The 21,173-nt window shown below is 40.7% G+C and overlaps 1 protein-coding gene across 1 annotated transcript in view; it reads left to right on the top strand.

Moving 5' to 3' along the window:
- Positions 1 to 20,906, top strand: part of rorc (RAR-related orphan receptor C) — a 33,488-nt gene extending 12,582 nt beyond the window's left edge. Inside the window, exons 2-11 of the mRNA XM_008287755.1 lie at positions 14,014 to 14,099; positions 15,018 to 15,159; positions 15,251 to 15,604; positions 16,571 to 16,672; positions 16,756 to 16,877; positions 18,468 to 18,600; positions 18,703 to 18,810; positions 18,906 to 19,016; positions 19,685 to 19,794; positions 19,879 to 20,906. Of these exons, the coding sequence (XP_008285977.1) occupies positions 14,014 to 14,099; positions 15,018 to 15,159; positions 15,251 to 15,604; positions 16,571 to 16,672; positions 16,756 to 16,877; positions 18,468 to 18,600; positions 18,703 to 18,810; positions 18,906 to 19,016; positions 19,685 to 19,794; positions 19,879 to 20,043 (1,433 nt within the window). The 3' untranslated portion in view covers positions 20,044 to 20,906. The remainder of the gene's footprint in view (positions 1 to 14,013; positions 14,100 to 15,017; positions 15,160 to 15,250; positions 15,605 to 16,570; positions 16,673 to 16,755; positions 16,878 to 18,467; positions 18,601 to 18,702; positions 18,811 to 18,905; positions 19,017 to 19,684; positions 19,795 to 19,878) is intronic.
- Positions 20,907 to 21,173: the final 267 nt, after the last annotated feature.

Below are 21,173 nucleotides of genomic sequence, written 5' to 3'. Positions count from 1 at the left end.
AAATCAGGTTTAGTGGCTAATTGTTGTGTTTTTGTGCTAATTTGGGTATAAAAAGGTGAATTCAGTTTGTCCTGTTCAAAATGGTAAAACGTCAAAAGCTTAACAAACTAGACGGGCGGTCTTAAAAGTTTGTTAAGCTCCGTATCTTCCAACAAGTTGCTCCTCTGTGTTTTTAAGGCATGCTGCATTTAAATATACATAAAAATACTTAATTTCCTTTCAGTTTTTTTCCACATTTCAGCCAAAAAGTCTCTGAATTTTTGTCATGTGACCGTTGGCTGCAGCTCCGTCGCTCACGGCTTTACGAATGCGCAGAGAAGCACCAAATTTCATGTTTTTTACAGAATCTGGTTCAAGCAAATGGTTCTATTTTTGATCATTTTTGAATGTAGAATAAAGTAATTTTACTAAAAAGTCCCAATATGATGCTTGGATTTGGTTCCTTTTACCAACAGAACTAGACGGTTAGTTTGGAAGTTTTAAACCTGATGATTCTTTCTGCTTTTACAGTTTTAGTCTCTAATAAATGGTGTAATTTCAGCATTGGAAAAAAAAAAAAGGGAAAAAAAAGCATGACCTTTCAAACCCAGCGGTGGGTTTTGGGGTTTAGAGGGTTGAGCTACTTTCTGTCACACTTCATACCAGTTCTATTTAATTTCTTTGGTTAAACGTCGACACCGTGTAATAAAAATTTCCGGATTTCACTCGTGTTAGATGACGACGTGTTCAGTTACAGCCGTGAGCTGCTTCACCCAAAACCTGCAGCAGCTTTGAAAAGATCGTGTTGTCGTTTCTTTTTTTTCTTTTTTTTTTGTATTCGTCATTTATCATAATGAGAAACTGTAAAAGTTTCAAGTTTCATATGTTCCCTTGAACTTGTCACCTTACACCACCTTACACCAAATTATGTAAATTTAAAAGCTCAAAGCTGTAAAATGGTATTTAAAAACACACTTTATCCTACATGTAAGCCTTTTTAAGAGTTAGATTCTGGAAACAACTAAAGATTCAAGGACTTATCAGCTGAACTGTTTCACAAATCAGACAGGAGACGAGTACACAAAGAAATAAAACATGTAAATAGTAAAACACCTATAGTAGGTACAGCCACCAGTTATTGCACGTTGGTTCCATTTGATTTTTGTAGTTTTTCATATTTTGGTAAATTAAACAATAATAATAAAGAATCAAATCTTTGTTTTCCTTCTTTTCTTTAAAAAAAAAAAAAAGATTTATGGCATCATAACTTACATTTCTGAGTTCTCTGTTAGTTTCCACAGAGGTGTAGGACTTCATATTGCAGTCAAAAATGAGCCCACAGTGAGTAAAAATGTGACTGGAGCAAAAAAAAAAAAAAAAAACCTGCTTTGAGTTCAAAGCGTTTTGCAGAATGTCCCTGATCAGCGTTATATTAAACCACTGAATCATTCTTGTTCTCTTTTATGATGGAGGTGCCAGGAACTAGACTGCTTTCATCTTAGTTTTTTGTATTGTAAGAAACAGAAATGCTCACGTCGGCGGCCTTAGAATGAGTTTTTTTTCCCAAAAAGTTTTGCAAGAAAAAAGATAAATATTAAAAGGATTGTATGTTAAACTGAACTTAGCTTTAATTCACTAACTAGCTTCTTTTTTTCCCCTACAGGAGGCTCCGTGTCCAAGAAGCCCAATTTAAGTAAGTTATCTGTAAAAACACTTTGTGTGTGTGTGTGTGTGTGCGTGTCTTAGTGTGTGTTTGTGTGTTCTCTCTCTGTTATCAAGATATCCAAAATTCTCAAAATGACACATACAGTCCTGTCACTGCAGCACGGTTCACGGTTACTCTTTCCCGTCATGCCTTTTTTCCAAATTGTGTGTGTTAGCGTGTGTGTGTGTGTGTGTCTTAGTGTGTGTGTGTTAGCGTGTGTGTGTGTCTGCATGCGGTGTTGCCATGTTTGTGCTAGATATCCGTGCATGCATTGCGGTTAACGTCATAGTTAGTGAACATGTAACAACACTGCACCTGTGGGGCAACATACAAACACACACACACACACACACACACACACACACACACACACACATACGCACACACACACACACTGGATCGATGCCATTAGCGTTTGTGCTAGCTGTGTGTGTGTGTGTGTTGCACCTGTGCTGCACACACACACACACACACACACACACACACACAGAAACACACATCTGAACGCAGCGATAGCATCTCGTCTTTTTTTAACCCTGTTGGTTTAACACTTTCTGCCACAACCCTGGCACACCTGTGTGTGTTATCGAGCGCTGCGCGTAACACCACGCCGACCTCCATATCAGGCGGCGAGGAGGCGATAAACGGGCCGATGGTGAACTTGTTGCTTTTCTCTAGAATGTGCGTCGTTTATGGGAGCAGAGGGGAGGTTTGGTGGAGTTCTGTGGTTCCATTAGTCATTCAGACAGATGAAGGCTGCGGCGGACCGTCGTTGTAATCTACTGTCTTTATTTTCAGCTACTTTCCACTTCTACTTCACGACATCAGATATTCTGCACTGCGTTTGGTCTCGCAGATTTACTCGCTTTGAAGTAGAGCCCGACTGAAACTGGATTTTTAGGGCCGATAACAGAATATCTGATACCGATATATTGAGTTGTATTGAAAATCAGCTCATTCATGAGTAGCAACCAGAAGCGCTTCTAATGATTAGACGTAGGAATCCTGCTGCGACTAACGATTATCCTCCATGTCAATTATCTTCTTTATTAAAAAGTTTATTGTTTGGACAATAAAGTTTCTGTCTGATGATGTTCAGTTTACGGTCACACAGGAGGAAAGAAACCAGGAAATATTCACATTTAAGAAGCTTTTTTCAGAGAATTTTGCCGATTTACAACCAATCCGTCGGTTGTTTGCAATAAAAGGTGTAAATAATATTTTAATCAAGATCTGATGGAGCAGGTTTTTATAACGATGTGCAGCTATACGCGTGACGGTGCAACATAACAACCTCCCTTCTCATTTTATCTCCACCATTTGTATATAAACCACATCGGCTGATATCATCGGTATCAGAATTTCTGAGTCCCTAAATTCATTATCTGCCCTGAAAATCAAGCATCGGTCGAGTTTTACTTTGAAAATCTCTATTTCAAATACAAAAATGTGACAATATGTTGCACTTTTATAAGTCTCTAAATTAATTTAAATACTTAAACCTGCTTCTTAAATGTGAATTTTTAAATTTTAGTTCCTCCCGAATGATGGTAAAGTGAATATATTTATGTTGTGGACAGAACAAGACATTTATATTTTGAATATTATATATTCTTGGATTTTTTTCTGACTTTTTGTAGAACAACCCGCTTCAAGAAAACAACCTACGATGAAAATAATTGTTAGTTGCAGCCCTAATTAGCAATAATCCAACAGGCTTTATTGCTAAATTCTAACATTGAATTAAATTTTAGAAATAAAAGTCTTATTTAAAAGTGGAGTGAGTAAAAGAAATGCTTGAAAAATCAAGGAGAAATAAATCAGATAAAAAGATAATCTCATGAACCAACAGGACACAAACAACACTAACTAACTTTCTCTGCATCTCCATTGATTCCAGTTAATTGGTTTGATTTTTAATTCTCATTGAGAGTCTGGAAGGTGTCAGACGGATGATCTAAAGCAGGTTTTTTTTGACGTGTGGTGCAGAATGAGGGGGTGAAGGACAACAACAAAGGTATGGAGGAAAAAGTACCTTGAGAAAAAAAGTGAGTGCAGGGGACAGTCCCCCCTTTTCTTTCTTTTGTCTCTCTCTCTCACACACACACACACACATACACACACACACACACTTGCTCGAACGAGGAAGGTGAGGCGGCGACTGCAAAACTCAAAAAGTGTGAATATGCGACGCTGAGGCTGCAGTGAGCGACCGAGCCGGCTCGCTGGAGGACGAACAGAAACGAAGGGGGGGGGAAGAAAGATTGAGAGATAAAGAAGGTGCTATAGAGAAAACAAACAAACAAACAAAAGGTGTGTGTCTAAAGAGAGACTGACAAAAAGTGAGACTGTGAAAGTGGGACAAGCGCCTGAGCCGAGTGGAGGAGTGAGGATGATGCGAGGTAGGGATGAAGCTCTGTGTGGGCTGATATTTTATCAATTGCATCGGTTACATGCTTTGTGGATCGCCAGACTTTTCTCTCATCACTGAGGATAATGTGATGCAGCGCGACTGTCTGTAGCCGCCGCTTTTCTGAACTTTTTATCGCGTCTGAAAATGACTTTGCTTTCATGCAGACACCTGCAGCTTCAAACGGCTCCGTCGCGCTGCGCTTTGCTTCGCTCACTTTTCTTCTCAATTTTTTCGCTCCCGTGTTGCAGCTGATTTTCTTCTTCTTCTTCTTCTTCTTACTGTCGCCCTGCACAACATTTCATACGCAGACACTCATGCCGAGCGTCTCGTTTGTTTTGAAACTTTGTCGGGTTTCTTCAGAATTTTTCGCTGGCTGACAGTTCACACTGATTGACGTGTTTCAGTTTGATGGTTTGGTTCTATGACTCAATTTTAAAGCTCCCTTTGATTGGATTTAAGATTTGAATCATGTCTGATATTTCTACTCCTACATGTACAGTGCATCTCAGGCCAAGAGAATTTTTCTTGTGTAAAAATATACAGAAATTTTTAATGCTGCACGGTTGCTCTCCAGAAAACGACAGATTATAATGCGACATTTTAAATGCAGGAAACGTCCTTTTGTTTGTTGCATTCGTTTCCACCAAAATACTGCAGGATGCTTCACGGCCGCAGCGCATCAGTCTGACTGGACCCGCTCCATGCACGGGCTGCACAACATCTGACCTTTAAAACTCCAATAACTTAAAAATTAACAGAATTAAAAGAGTTGGACGGATAGATAGACGTTTGTTTGTCCGAGTGGGGAAACTGGTTTGCACTCGATGGCATTTCACACTCAGGTAACAGTTTATGGCCAGACCAGGATCTTATTTAAAAGTTGATGGCTTGTGGAATGAAATTGTGTTTTTTTGAACAGAGGAGGGCAATAACGGCAGGCAGATGGCAACAGTTTAAAGAAGGAGGCAGGTGGACGCCTCTCGTCATCCACAATCGTATCGGCCTTGTTCATAACCCGGTCTTTGTCAATAGATTGTAAGCTGGGTCGTGTGCTTCCCAACAGTTTGCTGGCAGTTGGTCCTGTCTTTCTTAAAGACTTCTTCTGTGTCAAGACACCTTCAATAAAAGCACACGAGTTGGGAGAGAAGAAGAAGAAGTTTGTGTGCCGTTGCAACATGCAAACATCCACAGCTGCCTTTGAGATGGCGGCGAGATGCAGCGTAACGTCGCCCTGCAGCTGTGGATGCAACCAATAGGAGGAAACCCGACTCTAATTGATGAAAATATAACTTTTGCTATCGTCACCGCAGCCGGAAAACGGTGAATTATCTCTGCGTGCTGTTACGAGCACACAAGGCTGGATTCCATCAGAATTTTACACACATTTGGTTTGCGTTCGGGGGGATTCCTGCTGCAGTTTCTTTATCAGAAAGGATTTCCTTGTTCCTCTGGCTGCACAAAAAAAAAACCTACACTTGCACTTCCAAAGCAGCAGAAGCGAGCGGCTGGCTTCAGATCAAAGCACAACATCAAAATCGCAGGTGACACATTCCCCCCCTGCCACCAAAACATGGTAAAAGAAGTGCAGCCGTGGAGCTGATTCATAGCTACTGTCAGAACATCACCTCCTTCAAACACCTTCAGCAGAACTTCAAAGTCAGATCTGGTAATTCTGATGCTAATTGTTGCTCTCGTCACCTTTGATAACGTCTCTCCTTTCGGTCCCGTCGGTAGTTTTTCTCTCTTTGCTGTTGTTGTCGAACAATCACAAAACTCGGTTTCCCACATTTGTCATAGTTTGAATCTGAATTTGCTTCACATGCGCAGACATCAAACACACGAAACCAGACATGTTTGGTTTACGAGATATTCCAAGTGAAATGCGTCGTCCCAGTGCAGCCTTTTCTCTGGTCTGGGTCTTTTATTTTAAACACAGATTATTTTCAGTCCTGAATCATGGCTGCTCATGAAGAAAATTCACTGTGGAGGGCACATTTTAAGGAGATTTTATAGATCTCACTCAGTTTGGCAAGCAAAAATGTAAATTAAAATCTTTATTATGTTTTAAAATGAAGATGAGAAGCATGTATTATTATTATTATTTCTGTAGTTAAAAAAATTTTATGGTGCGTTTTTCTCCACTTACAACAATTTTGACATAAGAGAAAATTCAGCGTGGAAATATGTCAGCGTGTCGCCTCAGCACCATGTGGAATTTAACATTTTTTGAGCGCAATTAATATAGATTACAGATTATTACAACATAAACAAATATGTAATGGCCGTAATTAATATTAATAACAATAAGAAAAACATTATCGTCATTTATAACATATTACTAAGTTCTGTCGGTGTTTAACTAAATGCAAAAACTAAATAACCCAGGTAATAAATATGACATTTTATGATTAACCGTTTGTGAGAGATTAAAAATCTTTTTGGGTTGTTTGTTTGTGTGTGTTTGTCTGGTTGCAGTGTGTGTGTGTGTGTGTGTGTGTGTACACAAACTTTTTTTTTTTTTTGCACTCCTGCTTGCATATGCATCAAAGTTTAGCTTCCGTCAGAGGAAAGTTGAGGTTTTTTGTCCGTTTTAGTGCAAAGAGACACACTGCTGACGAGGAGATTTAATGCAGAGGCTGCTGTGTGTGTATGTGTGTGTGTGTGTGTGTGTGTGTGTATTGTCCAGATGCACAAACACACACACACACACACATACTAACAGAGTCACGCAAAAGTGTTTTAAACGACCAACCAGAGATAAAGTCCTAGTTTGTGTCTTCGTTCCAGTGATTTCCTCAGTGTTTATCTCAGTGACTCTTTCTCACCTCCTGCTCTTGTTTGATGTCATTTATTAATCATACCAGGAAACTTACACTCTAAAAAGTAAATCAATGGGCCTGTTTCTTCCACTTAATTTAATGCGTTGTTGGAATATACAAAAATAAAAAAAGGTCCAGTTGGCTGATTTAGATGCCATTTGCAGGCTTTATTCTGACGGGTCGAGTTGACGTAACAATGTTTAAATTTAAACTCAGGTTTCTGCGTTAGTCAGTTTAAACTAAACTAAACTTGATCCAATTGGCTCCATAACTGCATTTTTCTTCACCTTGAGGTCAGGATGTCAAGTCTGGACGAGTTCAGATTAAAAATGTCGACGGAAACAACTGACACGTCGATCTAACGTAATTCCATCAGAAGCGGACGTAACTCTAAAAGCTTGATGCTGCGGAGCGTTCGTCAAATGTAAGAATCTCAAAACCAAAACGTCCAGTCGGACATCGTTCATGATGCTGTTATAAATAGAAATGGTCGTGTTTTTTTTTTAACGTGAGATGAAGGAAAATAATCAATAGCTGTGAGTTCTGTGCCGCGGCGTCTTGGTAAACCCGAGGAAGCGTGGGCGGTGGAACTCTTTTATTTTCTCAGACAAATCTGAATATTTCCATCACCGCTGCTGTATTCAGGCCCCTTCACGTCCGTAGAATACGAGTGTTTACAACAAGCTCTCTGAATTATCTGGATTAAACGATCCCACCTCAGTGTATACATGCTGCTGCAGCTCCGTGTGGTTGGTTTCAGACTGTACAGAGGCACTGACGTGGCGGAAATATAAAACGCTGAGGCTGTTTTAAAGATATCAGAAATATGGCTGCAAAAAGGAATTATTGTCGTTGTCGATTAATCTGTCAGATGTTTACTCGATTACTTGTTTGGTCAGAAAAGTGTCGATTAGTGTCCACAACAACCCAAAGATCTTCGGTTTATTGACGTAGAGGATGAAAGAAACCAGAAAAAATCGAATTAAAGAAGCAGCGAATTTGCTCAATTTACAACTAATCAGTTAAATGTTGCAGCTCTGTTACTGATGCATTGAGCTCATTTATACATAGTTGGGCAGCGAAGCCAGTTTATCATATTTCTGTATTTAAACTAATAATCTTTAAAGTAAACCCTGACAGGTTGTGGATTTTCATTGCCAAGACCAATTTTAGGGAAACAGAAGTTCTGAAGCCGACATATCGGCCGCTAATGTTTACGAAAATATTCAGTTTACTGTCACAGAGGAGGAAAGAAACCAGAAAATATTCACATTTAAGAAGCTGCAAACAGAAAATTGGGACTTTTTTCCATTTAAAAAAATTACTCAATTAATCGATTATCAAAATAGTTAATAGTTGATTAATGGTTGCAGCCCGACTGGACACACGAGATGCACGTTTTTAATTCTGAATGTATTTCAACCACACGACAGCAGCCAAAGCTCTCTGCAGCCTGACCTTTGTTCAGATTAAAGCTCAGCTAAGCAGCGTTTTTATCTGTATCGTTGGACAAACTCACCGTGTTGTGATTCATTTGTTCTGAGGTTAAACTCAACATGGCTCCATTTTCAGGTTCATTATTTTCTGGATTAATCGATTCTCGGTGTTTAAAATGTCAGAAAATGGTGAAAAATGTCAGTCGGTGTTTCCCAAAGTTGACAAATGTTTTGTTTTGTCCAAAGATAACCAAAGAAACTAAGAAATATTCACATTTAAGAAGCTGCAATGAGAGATTTTTCCTTAAATAGCTAATTAATCGACAGAATAGTTGGCGTTAAGTCTTATATTTGACAACTAAATGAATAATTCACGGTAGCAGCTCCACAACTGAGCAAAATTGATGGTTTTTTTTTGTAATTTTTATTTTAAATTGTACATACAATGATGTTTTCATGGGAACAAGGCTGACGTGGTGAAGCTCAAATTGTCTTTTGTTTATTTGTTTAACTTGAAAGTGAAAAGTGGGTCACGACGACATAACGACGACGAGCAAAATCCATATTTTACCAGTGATTTAAAAAACACGTTGAAGTTGTCAACTATTAAATTAGTCACCAGCTATTTTCACAATCAGTTTATTAGTTTGAGTCATTTTTTAAAGAAAAACTTTCTACATTCTGTGAGTTCAGCTTCTTAAACGTGAACATTTTCTGTTTTCACTACTTTTTATCGACCAAACAACTGATCGGTTCATCAAGAAGCTCATCGAGAGATCAATCGGCAACCAAAAACAAAAAACACAAACCGCTGTCCGGCGTAAAATAAGTAAGAAGAAAAGTTCAAAGTGTATTTTTTAAAAACCGAAAGTATTTGTGGTGCCGCGACAATAAATCAAAACTGGTCTGCGTTCAGTCGCAAGAAAATTTACTGGAGAGACCGGATGCTGATGAAGATGTGTGTTACTGGTTCAAACGTTTTCGTTTCAATTTCTGCCTGAGCGGTGAGAGTGAACGATGTCATTCGGAGACAATAAAGCAAAATGAATCCCCATTTTATGGATTACCAGTGAGCGCCTCACACGTGAACAGATACGCTCTACGATGAAAATGTCTTTTAAAACCTGAACGTAAGCTTCGGTTTTTACTCACTTTCTACACATACGAGACACAATCTCCTTCTCTACTGTTACAGAAAGGCCTCTAATGGAAGAATAAAGGCGGTTTAGTGTTTTATCTCTGAGAACACGCATGCACACACTCCAGGAGATGCTTGGTTTGATCGCTGCAGGCCTGCGGCTGCAGATAACACTGAGACCAAAAAAAAGTCTCACGACTGCTGCTGTTTGCAGACGACGATTCCTTCGAGTTTATCTGCTGCTCAGTTCGTTTCAGTTCGACTCTGTGAGGCCCGGGTGCTGTTTTGCTCGACCCGTGGCGCCGCATCGGTCTGAGAGTTGTCAGGTTTGCCGCGTGGAAAGTCGTTGGAGGGGCAAAGTGTGTGATTTTCTGCTGTGTGTGTGTGTTTGTGTGCGATTGCGTGTGTGAACAGTGAAAGGTTGTGGGTCACGGTGGATTTCCTGTTGTTTGAGGTTGACAATCAGAACTGAAATAGCAAAAAAAAAAAAGACCACCAATGTTCTCTTGCTGCCTGTCCTGCACGCTGGCAGAAACACAACTTTTAATAAATACACCCTGAGGTTTAGCGTGCAGGGAAGAAGGACCCATATGCTGAGCTGTTAGACCAACATAAAGCAGCATAAACGTCAGTAGTCTTTGTAAACTGTGCCCTCCTCTCAAAAAAAAGACTCTAATCTAGGAAATAAAGGCAGCGTAGTGTTTTTCCTGTGTCATTATCTGAAAGCATGCACACACACCAGGAGTGTTTATTTCAACTGTAGGGCTGCAAAAAAAGACAGACATCATAATAGAATGTAATAAAATAGCTTTTCTTGTCACCAACTTATTTGTACAACAAAAATTCCCCAAAATAGGCCACACATGCACACATACATCTGTCCACATGAATAGTAATTTAAAAAAACAAACATCAAAAGCCAGTTGCACCATGGTAATATGGAGAATTAAAATATTACACATAACGTTCTTCAAGTTCTTATGAGATGTTTGCACGTAGTTAATAATCCTAATAATTTCTGCTGCGCCTTTCAAAACTGGGAGCATTAAAATAGGCAAAATACAAGACAAAAAAAGACAATAAATCATTCATAACAACAGCAGAGCCTTAAAAAAAAAGTTCTGCAAATGCTTCTCTGCATAGGTGGGCTTTTAAGGAGTTTTGAACTGAGCTGTTCTCACAGTCGGGGGGAGCGAATAGTGAAAGTAGGCGATCGTTTGTTTTCAGTCTGGACTGTGGGATGCTCAACAGTTTTCAGATCTGAGGGGAGAATAAAGTGTCAAAAGTTCAGAGATGAATCTAAAACGGAATTCTGTGACGGACGGTGAGACGCTGTAATTCTGCTTTGAGTTTGTAGGTAGTCTTACTGATGTTGCTGGATACAATTAGTCAGCTTCTGATCTTATAAAGCTGTCATTGAAATATTGTGAGGATGCAGAGGTGGCAGGCAGCAGGGTTTTTCTGCTCTATATGCATCTGGAGAATGTGACTGAAAGGCAACATGCTTTATTTCTAATGCTATGTTGCCACACATTTCACCTTTTTTTCAAAAAAATTGCTGCTCTTTGGGTTTAATTCCTGCAGAGTTATGAGTCTATGCAGGAACCAAGCATCTCTAAACATCTACATTAGCTGTTAATATATATTTATCTGCTCAGAAGTACATTTGAGATGTTGCTGCTCTATGGGGCTGCATGTAGGGGAAAAAAACTGACATTGAAAGGAAAATATTTAGTCATGTATAGTGGAAAAAATGCAGTATTTTCTCTATTCGGAAAAAATGTATCACTCCAGAATGATTGGAGTTATGTTACAGGGGAGTGCATCTGTATCAGAAATAAAAAATACAGTTTAAAAGCTGTTTTCCATGTGATGTAACACTGGCAAAGGAATCCAAATTTGCATATTCAGATCAAGTTTTTCACTCGTCCTACTGAGTCTTTTGCTGCTGATGCAAGCGGTGGAGCTAAATAGTGTCGACGTTATCCTTTATGTAGCTGGAATACGTCCATACGGCTGATTTTGTTTGCACATTTTTGCATGTCATCACACTCAGTGTCTTTTAAATAAAGTTAAAATAAACTCGGTGCATCCAAGAATCCTTAAATTAAGCTGCAAGACACACACATCTTGCAGGTTAGTTATGAAAAACGACTAACAGCAAACTTTACGCCGCCGGTTCAGTGATGAAATCTCCACCAGGTCTTCCTTCTTTAGCTCTCCTGTCCTGTCGTTTTGTTGTGCATATGTGCAGCCTGCAGGTCAGCAAACTCTGTGTCTTTTAAATGAGGTTAAAATAAACTCCAAGAGACCTTAAATTCTGCTGCAAGACAGACTTCTCTAGCTATGTTCAACCAAGTCCTCTGAGTGTGATTTCCAGTGTCGATAGCTGCGCCGATGAGATCTTCCAATCCTTATCGTGGTTCAATCTTGAGGTTAATCAGTCGCTGCCATTAGAATCAGCTGCTGTCTTATCAGCCGTGCGGTTATTCTCTTATGCTCACGTGTTTATTATCGCCTCAGACTGGCTGATCGTCCTCGGAACAAGCCTCCGGGTCGATCCCTGTGGCACGAAATAAAGAGGGCACACACTGACACACTAACACACACTTCGAGAGACAACCTGACACAGTTATGCACGGAAATACTACTGTTCACGAGCGCACCGTCGACGTGCGAGAGCTCGCCTTGCAGGACGGCAGTCGGTGCATTTGTGGAAGGAAGCCAGGAATAGGTGACAGAATGTGTTGTTGTGTGCGCTTCCTGGTTGCTGCAAAACAAACATGTGCGTTTGCGGCCTCTTGTTGGCTAATTTTTCCCAGAGAAGTCCGTTTTTTTAAAATGTTTTCGGTGCTTTAATAATGAAAGATTGCGACACAAATTCAGCCAAAGCCTGAGGTGTGTGAGAGTGTGCAGAGATCATGGGGGGGGGATGGTGAAGGGGGGGAGGCGAGAGGGGGATGGCCATTACTGGCAGTGATGGAAGAGAGAGAGAGCATTACTGGCAGCGTTGTCCTTTATGAGCGAGACAGAGAAGGATTCACAAAGAAAGAAGTGACATGAAAGAGGGACAGTCAGAGCGAAAGAGAAGCCAGGCAACCACTTGAAAGCACTCTGAGGTTGACACCTTCACGCTCGCCGCCTTTCTCCATCTGAAAATATTCCACGTCCTCAGAAGACTCTCTTCTTATTGTATTTGATCTTATCAGTCTTGATTGTTATTAAGGCAGCAGGAAAATACCTTTGGTTTGCTCTGGTCACACGACAGCTAACGGATGTCTGAGGGGGGGAAAGTACAGCACAAGAGTTCTCACAGTGGGAATTGCAAAAGTGTGCAGAATGCCACAAAAACAAGACAAAAGTTGGCATATTTGACTTCTGCAAGGAGGAGCTGTGCAGTAAAACGATTAGCTGTCAACTCTTCAATTTATCGTCAGCTGCTTTAAGAGCTGATGGAGCCGTTTTCTAACGAAATAAAGTCCAAGTTCTCAGGTTGCAGCTTCTTAAAAGTGAATGTTTTCTGTTTTTTTTCCTTCTTTGTGACAGTGAAGTTAATATCTTTGGGCTGTGGACAAAATTTAGTGCATTTTATGAAACCCTGATCAACATTTTCTGCTGTTTTCTGACATTTTACAGAACAAATAACCTCAAATCTAGTTGTAAAAACGTTATTTTTATGGTGATATTATCCTCACATGGTCTGTATTTTTAAAGCGAATCATATAACTGCTAACAACTTGGTGGTTGTTAACAACAAGTGAAATATTGTCATTTACAGTCTGGAGTGTTCATTTAATTGGGTTTAAAGAAGGCAAAGCAGGAGGAACAGGGCCTAAAAAACAATAATGATGATTGTTGCTTCAAAACACAACAATTATAATAATCTATTATTACTGCAAAGGCTGCAGTGATTTTAACCATTAAGTTATCTACAAGTGTTCAATTGATGTGAGTAAATTTGTGAGAAAAATAAGTCTAGAAGCTTCTTAAATGTGAATATTTTCTGCTTTCTTTCCTCCTCTGTGACAGTGAACTGAATATCTTTGGACAAAACAAGATATTTGTCATCTTTGAGAAACATTTTTTACCATTTTCTGACATTTTACAGACTAAACAATATTAACCGAGGAAGTAAATGACAAAAAAAAACATATTTTTGCTATTAAACAGTGAAAAGTGTTTGCTCTAAATGTTAAAATTAAAGTTTTAGATGATTAAAATGATTTTCTTTACTCTTATTGATGGACTCATGCACGGTAATGGTTCGTTTTAGTGAAATCGTGCAGCGCTGCCATGTGAGTTTATATCAGTCGTCAACAGATCTGATTGTTCACGAAGAACAGTTCTGATATAAAAAGATCAAGTATCATAGCACTCATTGACGATTGAAAGCTCAACTTTCTACCTCCCACTCTGGATTTCGTCCTCGCGTCCTCGTTTGGTGACACCGGTGTGAAGAAAAGAGGACGAGTGCCGCATTTGAGAGTGTTAACGCGACTCCTTCTGCCTTTGTGTTCCTGCAGCCCAGATTGAAGTTATCCCCTGCAAGATCTGTGGTGATAAATCCTCTGGAGTCCATTATGGAGTCATCACCTGTGAGGGCTGCAAGGTGAGACACAACACACACATAAATATAGAACATAAAGCTGCTCTTACATCTGGTATATCTGTTCATTCTGAAGCTACAGCCGGCAGCCTTTTAGTTTAGATTTGCATCAAGGCTGCAAATGCACAGATGTTTGTTTAATCCTCTAAACCCTAAAATGTTCTATTTTTATCATTTATCAGGCAAAGACTCCAAATACAGAAAGAATCGTCAGAATTTTTACTTTCATGGATGTATAATATGCAACATGGGGAATGAAAATAACCACATCTTCGCTCACGGTTGTGATAGGTCTTATTTTGAAGTTTGCACAAGAGTCTGTAAAAAAAGAAGTTATAATGAGAAGGCACAATTCACTCAGCTGTGACCGACAAATTTGTGACTCTTCGGCCGAACTGCAGGCTGTGTTTTCACTGAGCAGAAAGAATGTGAGAAGAGAGACTGAGAAGAAAATCAGATATACTGGATTAGTAATAGAAATGCAGAATGGCTCAAAAACAGTGTACAGAGCAGCAAGTTGTTGGAAATACGTTCAGCATGGTGAAGCATCCTTCTACAGCTTCCTCCCACAGTGAGGAAAATGTGACAGGATCAAAACCACAGCTAGAAACTGATCGATTTCTGAAGGTTAATGGGGTTTTTATTTAAATGTTTTTAAAAAAAATACACATTGTGATGTTATGATTAGACAGGTACACGGCCAGAATGAGATTTGTTGAAGTCATTTAAATTAGTCACATGAGAACACTGAAAGTTTCTGTTTCAGCCGTACCACTCAGTACATATTTTGGTCATTAACTTTAAAGAAACTTCAAATAAAATACCCAAAATGTTCCGTGTTTATGTGTAAACATTTGATTTCTCTGGTACTTCCTGTTCACACCTTGTGCTTGTTCCATCTCTATGAAACGCCTCCCTCAGGGGTTTTTCCGGCGCAGCCAGTTGCCGACGGTCTCGTACTCCTGCTCCAGACAGAGCAACTGCCAGATCGACCGGGCGAGCCGCAACCGCTGCCAACACTGCCGCCTGCAGAAGTGCTTGGCTCAGGGCATGAGCAGAGACGGTGGGACCCGGACATACCTGCACCGACTGACAAAGCTGCTTTACTCTACGTTCTTTTGCTCATTTCTATGTTTATTTTTAATCCTTTCCAGCGGTGAAGTTTGGTCGCATGTCCAAGCGTCAGCGGGACTCTCTGATCGCGGAGGTGGAGAGGCACCGACAGCAGCAGCAGCAGCAGCAGCTGCAGGGAGACACCCAGTCGGTGCTGTCCTTCCCCACCAAGACCCGGCAGGACCGCTCCCCTCAGCTCCTCCAGCCCATGGCCTCGGCCTACGCCTACGCTGGGGACGCTGAGCTGCTGCCCTACGCTGCCGAAGTTCACCCCTACCTGGTCTGCTCCCCCAGCGAGTCGCAGGTGTCCGGGATGATCTACCGAAGCTCCGGTGTCTCCCCCACCTCCAGGTCCCAGGGCAGGGGGGACAACGGTGGACATGGGGACATCAGAGGTGAGGCACACTCATCATCCTCTGCTTGTAGGGAATCATGATCTTTATTTAGAGAACAAAGTGGCATCAAAATGAAACAGACAAGTCATTAAATAACATGTTAATTTTAAAGACAGACACAGTGGGAGCAGGTTTAAAGAGACTTAAACATACCAGGAGTCACTCCAAAGACATGAAGCATACTGGGAGACAGTTTAAAGAGACTGAAACATACTGGGAACCAGTTTAAAGACACTAAAACACACTGGGAGTCATTTTAAAAAGGCTGAAACTAACTGGGAGCCACTTCAGAGACATGAAGCATACTGGGAGCCAGTTTATGGATGCTGAAACATTCTAAAAAAAACAGTTTGAAGAGACTAAAGTATACTGGGAGCCAGTAACACTGAGATACTGTACTGAAATATACTAATACTGTTGCAGTAATCCAGGCACAATGAGATAAAAGTTTTTAAAACAGTTCCTGAGTCTTTAACAGTTGAGATCATATTTTTGAAATATTTCAAGGGCGATAAAAGCATGAGTGTACAGGCTTTTTGCTTTGCTGCTCGAAACATCAACTATTTTCTAACCAGATGCGGAGAATCTTTGAGTTAAAGTGATTTTGATGAAATTTTAGGTTGAGATTTGATAAAAGTTCAAGCACTGTTGAAAAGTTGAAAATGTGACATTTTATTGTCTAGTTTTGGGAGAATCTAACAGGCAGGTACAGCTACATGTCATCTGCATAAAAAAATAAACAAAAGATGCAATGTTTTATTAATAATGTGTCCAAGCAGGAGGCATGTATAGAGGAAATTAAAGTGGCTCTAAAATCGACCCCTGTGGCACACCATGGTAAACTCAGTGAGGAGACATGATTGTTCCCAGAGCCTCGTATTTGACAGATTTGCAGCCAGATATCTGCTCCAGACTGGATCTTGTTGTTTGTCCTTATTCCCTATTTGTCTTTCTTCTTCGCACTAGGATTTGACTCCAGACAGCCGACCCACGATCTGATGGCGATCCATCCCTACAACCCTCTCGAGGATCCCTACAGCCTCTATCCTCACTCTCTGCGAAACATAGGTGAGCAAACTGCACTGCGAGGTAAAAAAAAATTAACAAGGATTTATGTTTATATTCCTAATGTTTTTCAGTTTTCTCCACAGACGAGCTGTGTGCCAGCATCGTACGCTCCCACAGAGAAACCAGCCAGTACCGAGTGGAGGAGCTACAGGCCCTCAGATGGAAACTGTTCAGCCGAGAAGAGATCCAGGCCTACCAGAGCAAAGTAACCAGACCTCTGCTTCCTCCTCTTTTTTTGTTTCTCAGGCTTCCTCTCGCATGCCACCACACCGAGACAAGTCTCAAAACAAAACATGTCATTTCACATGGCTACTTTTGTTTGATGAATCAAACAGAAAACTGAGAAAACTTGGTTGTTCAATTTCCCCCTCCTCTTCTCTCTTTGATCACCAGTGTGATCAAAGGGAGAAGAGGAGGATAAATAAAGCGATAACACACTGAAACCTCAACAACACAGTGAATGGTTTGGACAGGGAGGATCAGTTTGTGTGGGATGACTGAGATGTTTCTGCTCTTTTTGGTCTATTGTAGCGTTACAGTGCACAGCAGTAGTGAGTATTATGTCAGTAAATGTCAGATGATTCAAAATTTTTGTCACCTCACGATAAGTGCGTCACTGCTAAGTTGAACTGCAGAGTATCTGCTCCAATGTCACAATACAGTCATTCAGATTTACTATATTAAAATTACAGGCCCCTCAGCAGGAAGTCAATGCAGTGAAAGTCAGTCTATTGTATAATACAGTATATTACTGACTTGTTTTCTCCAGTCTCCTCCTGCTGTTTGCTGGAGAAGTTGTGTTGCTCTGCTGTTCTCTTTAAAGTACCCTGAAGTGTTTTACTGGATTCAAGTCAGACCGCATACTGTTCCGGCATTTAGTTTTCCTTTTGTAGGAGTGATGTTGTTCTCTGGATGGTTCTCCTGCTGGAATATTCCTCTTCTTCCAGCTTCTGCAGACTGGGAGTCATCTGGTCAGCCAGTATTCTGGTTTATCCTCAGACATTCATCTATAAATGTCATCAACACCTTCTGCCCTCATGCAGCCCCATATCATGATGCTGCCACCTCCGTACTTCACTGTCAGGACCATGCATCCACTGTGGTGGTCCTGGTCAGGTTCACACCAAACATGCTGGACTGAAGTGCAAACAAGGGGGTTTTCTTGTCCTCTGTCCATAGAAGTTCTGAAGTGACACAAACTCTGGTTTCCATTGATAACCCCTGTGCCAAGTCTGGAGCAGCTGCCTTTGTCTGTTTTTCACAGCTGGATTGTGAAAGTAGTTGACTGTCTGTGGAGTCATTTTAGGAGGACGACCACTGCAGCCCTGATCAGTGCTACTGTGGCTCCTTCTAGACCTCCTGATTACTGCTGGTTCACTGGTTTCGAATTGAGCTTCCTGGATCCTTTTACAAGTTTTGCAATCAAAATTTGAAGTTCCTCTGTTGAAGTCTCTTCTATGTGGAGCCATGATGCAGACATGCAGATAGAAACAGTTCACAGGTCCAAAACTGAGAAAGTTCTGGTGTTCGTTAGTTAGACAAACATCAGTTTCAGTGACGTATTCCCTTTGTCACATTAAATTTTTGCTTTGGGGCCTGAATTTTCAATAAGACGAGATATTATGTGATTTAAAAATGATGCAGTTACTGAGCAGTGATACAGTTTTGATTGTTGACATTTCAGTGATCCTGCATGGGCGTACTCACTGCTGTTGCATATTGTATACATTGCAAAAGGAGATCTGTTGTGAGAGACGGCCTATAATCTTATTCTTCTTGTCCCTCTTGTTGGCAGTCAGTGGATGAGATGTGGCAGCACTGTGCCATCAGACTGACCGAGGCCGTGCAGTACGTGGTGGAGTTTGCGAAACACATCCCGGGTTTCCGAATGCTCAGCCAGAACGACCAGATCGCACTCCTAAAGACTGGTAACATTCCCTTCACTTTGAAAAGTTAGCTGTATCCACTACTGAAAACACGTGCTTTTCCAGTTCTAAAGGGTTTTTTTTGGTCATTTCTCACCTGTTCAGGCTCCATGGAGGTGGTTCTGGTCAGGATGAGTCGCTTCTTCAACACGGAGAACAACACCGTGTTCTTTGACGGAAAGTTTGCCGGAACTGAAGTCTTTAAGTCTTTGGGTGAGTGTTCAAGCAAAGGAGTGAAACCATTTGTGAATAACCTCAGTGCACATTTGAGACGACTTATCAGCAATCTGTGGTCTATTTTCTCGCAGCGTGCGGTGATTTAATCACGGCAGTGTTCGACTTCGCTCATGGCATGTGCGCTCTGAAGCTCACCGAGCAGCAGATCGCTCTGTTCAGCGCCCTGGTGCTGATCAACGCAGGTACGATCAAGTCAAGCTGCATCTCAGTCGGTTTAGTCCTCAGTTTTGAAACATTACTAAAAGTTTAAATTCAGTTGAGGATGAAAATTATTGTTAGTTGCAGCTCTAGTTACAATATAATATTATCATTATAGGGTGGAAGGAGGCAGAGGTGTGTTTACTGCAGTTTTGTCTTGGCTTTATTGTGTTTTTTTTTTGCAAGTGATTATAATAAGGGATTAAAACTAAACTACACATCATCAAAATGCCAAATATTTTAATAATTGGTTGATCAGTTTAAGTTTTTTTTTTTTTTTTTTTAAATTAAAGAAAAGAAAGTCTGAATTCTCTGATTTCTGCATCTTAATGTGAATATTTTCTGGTTTCTTTCCTCTTCTGTAACTATAAATTGAATATATGTGGAAAAAAAAACAAGACTGATTAACATTTTACTAAACAACTTAATGATAAATTGATTATTTCAACAAAAAAGAAAAAAATAATAATTCTGATTGCAGCTTATTAAATGTGAAAATTTTTTGTAAATGTAACTGAATATCTTTGGACGAGACATCTGGGAAACAAAGCCCAAGATGAGACGCAAAAACAATGAACTAAATGGCTAATTAATTAATCCAGAATATACCCGACAGCTTACTGAACAAAACAAATCTTTTTATTGTGTGCAGACCGTCCATGTCTGGAGGACAAAGGCAGAGTTCAACGAGTGCAGAGGAGCGTGGAGTTCGGACTCACGCACATTCTACACCGAGACAACCAGGAAAGCCTGATGCACAAGGTACGCGTCGCCTCCTTGTCCTTACTTCCATGAAACCTCTCAGATGTTTTCCTCGTCTGACTGTGCGTGTCGTCCGTCCCGCAGCTCTACCAGAGGGTGGCGGTGTTGCGCTCGCTGTGCAGCCTGCACATGGAGAAGCTGCGCTGGTTCAGCCAGAGATACCCGCTCACCGCCCACTCGCTGTTCCCTCCGCTCTACAAGGAGCTGTTCGCGTCCGAGGCCGAGCTGCTGCCGGGGAACAACCACTGATGGATCAACCACACATGCATAGACACGTGTTATTTTACTTCCTGACAGAATCTATTTTTCTAATAATGAAATTAAGCTCAGTAATCGTAGCGTGTTCAATATGACATGACGTACAGCAGAGCTTTCTTTTTTTTTTTTTTTTTTTGGTAGATCATGTCAAAGATAAATTTGAATATTTTGATAGTTTTGATTATTCCATGGAAACATTTTGATGGAGAGTTTTAAGTGAGGTGCAGGATTCTTTCTCTCTCAGGATGTTGTGATTCTGTCCAGTTGTAGTTTCTGTGTGTCAGACGTACAGACTCCAAGAGGTGCGACTCAAAAATCTCTCTCTAAAGTAGAAAACACACAAACTCCTACAGAGTTCAGATGTGACTTTATAAAAAACTACATAGCTTGTTTGTGGCTCGACTCTTTGTGGCCATCAGTTTGAATTCACAGTCGAGTCAAAGAGAACAAATGAAAAACTAAAATACAAAAGGTCATATTATATGTAAACATCGTAAAACACAAGGAAAGACAGTAAAATGTGCAAGAAGACACTTAGAGTTCCATCAACACACTTCATCTGAGCCACACGTCATTTACAACAATGCAAACTATGATTTATAGTGTTGAATTTTTCGACCAGTAGGTTTCTCCTGACTGGGAATGACATAAACAAGTGACATGATAGTAGGACATTGTGTTTGAAATGTTAATAATCAGTTTGAGCTATTTTTATGTTTGTTTAGGGTTTGTTTTGGGGTTTTTTAAAAAACATTTTTCCTCAGTTGTTCTAGTGTCTAACAGTGTTTCTGGGAGTTGGTTCCTCCAAGTGTCCATCTGCAGCTCTTGGAGCTTGAAGGCTTCCTCTCCATCACTCTGCTCTTCAGTTCCTCCACAGGTTCTGGATGGATTCAGGTCTGGACTCTGACTGGGCCGCTCCAACATCTCCTCATTGTTTCCTCTTCAGTGTTTCTTCACCACTTTGGCTGCATGTTTCACATCACTGTCTTGTTGAAGCTCCAATGCTGCCCAAGGAGCAGTGTTCCTGCAGACCTCCTGATGTTCTCCTCTGTTCTCATGAAGCCGTTTCCTCTGACCAGGCTGTCTGGTCCGTCGGCTCAACAACAGCCCCAAAGCATCAC

The sequence above is a fragment of the Stegastes partitus genome, unplaced genomic scaffold (genome assembly GCF_000690725.1).
Source record: "Stegastes partitus isolate 25-593 unplaced genomic scaffold, Stegastes_partitus-1.0.2 Scaffold517, whole genome shotgun sequence".
Taxonomy (NCBI): domain Eukaryota; kingdom Metazoa; phylum Chordata; class Actinopteri; family Pomacentridae; genus Stegastes; species Stegastes partitus.
The sequence above is the reverse complement of the archived record's forward strand: the minus strand, read 5'-3'. Positions and strand labels throughout refer to the sequence as shown.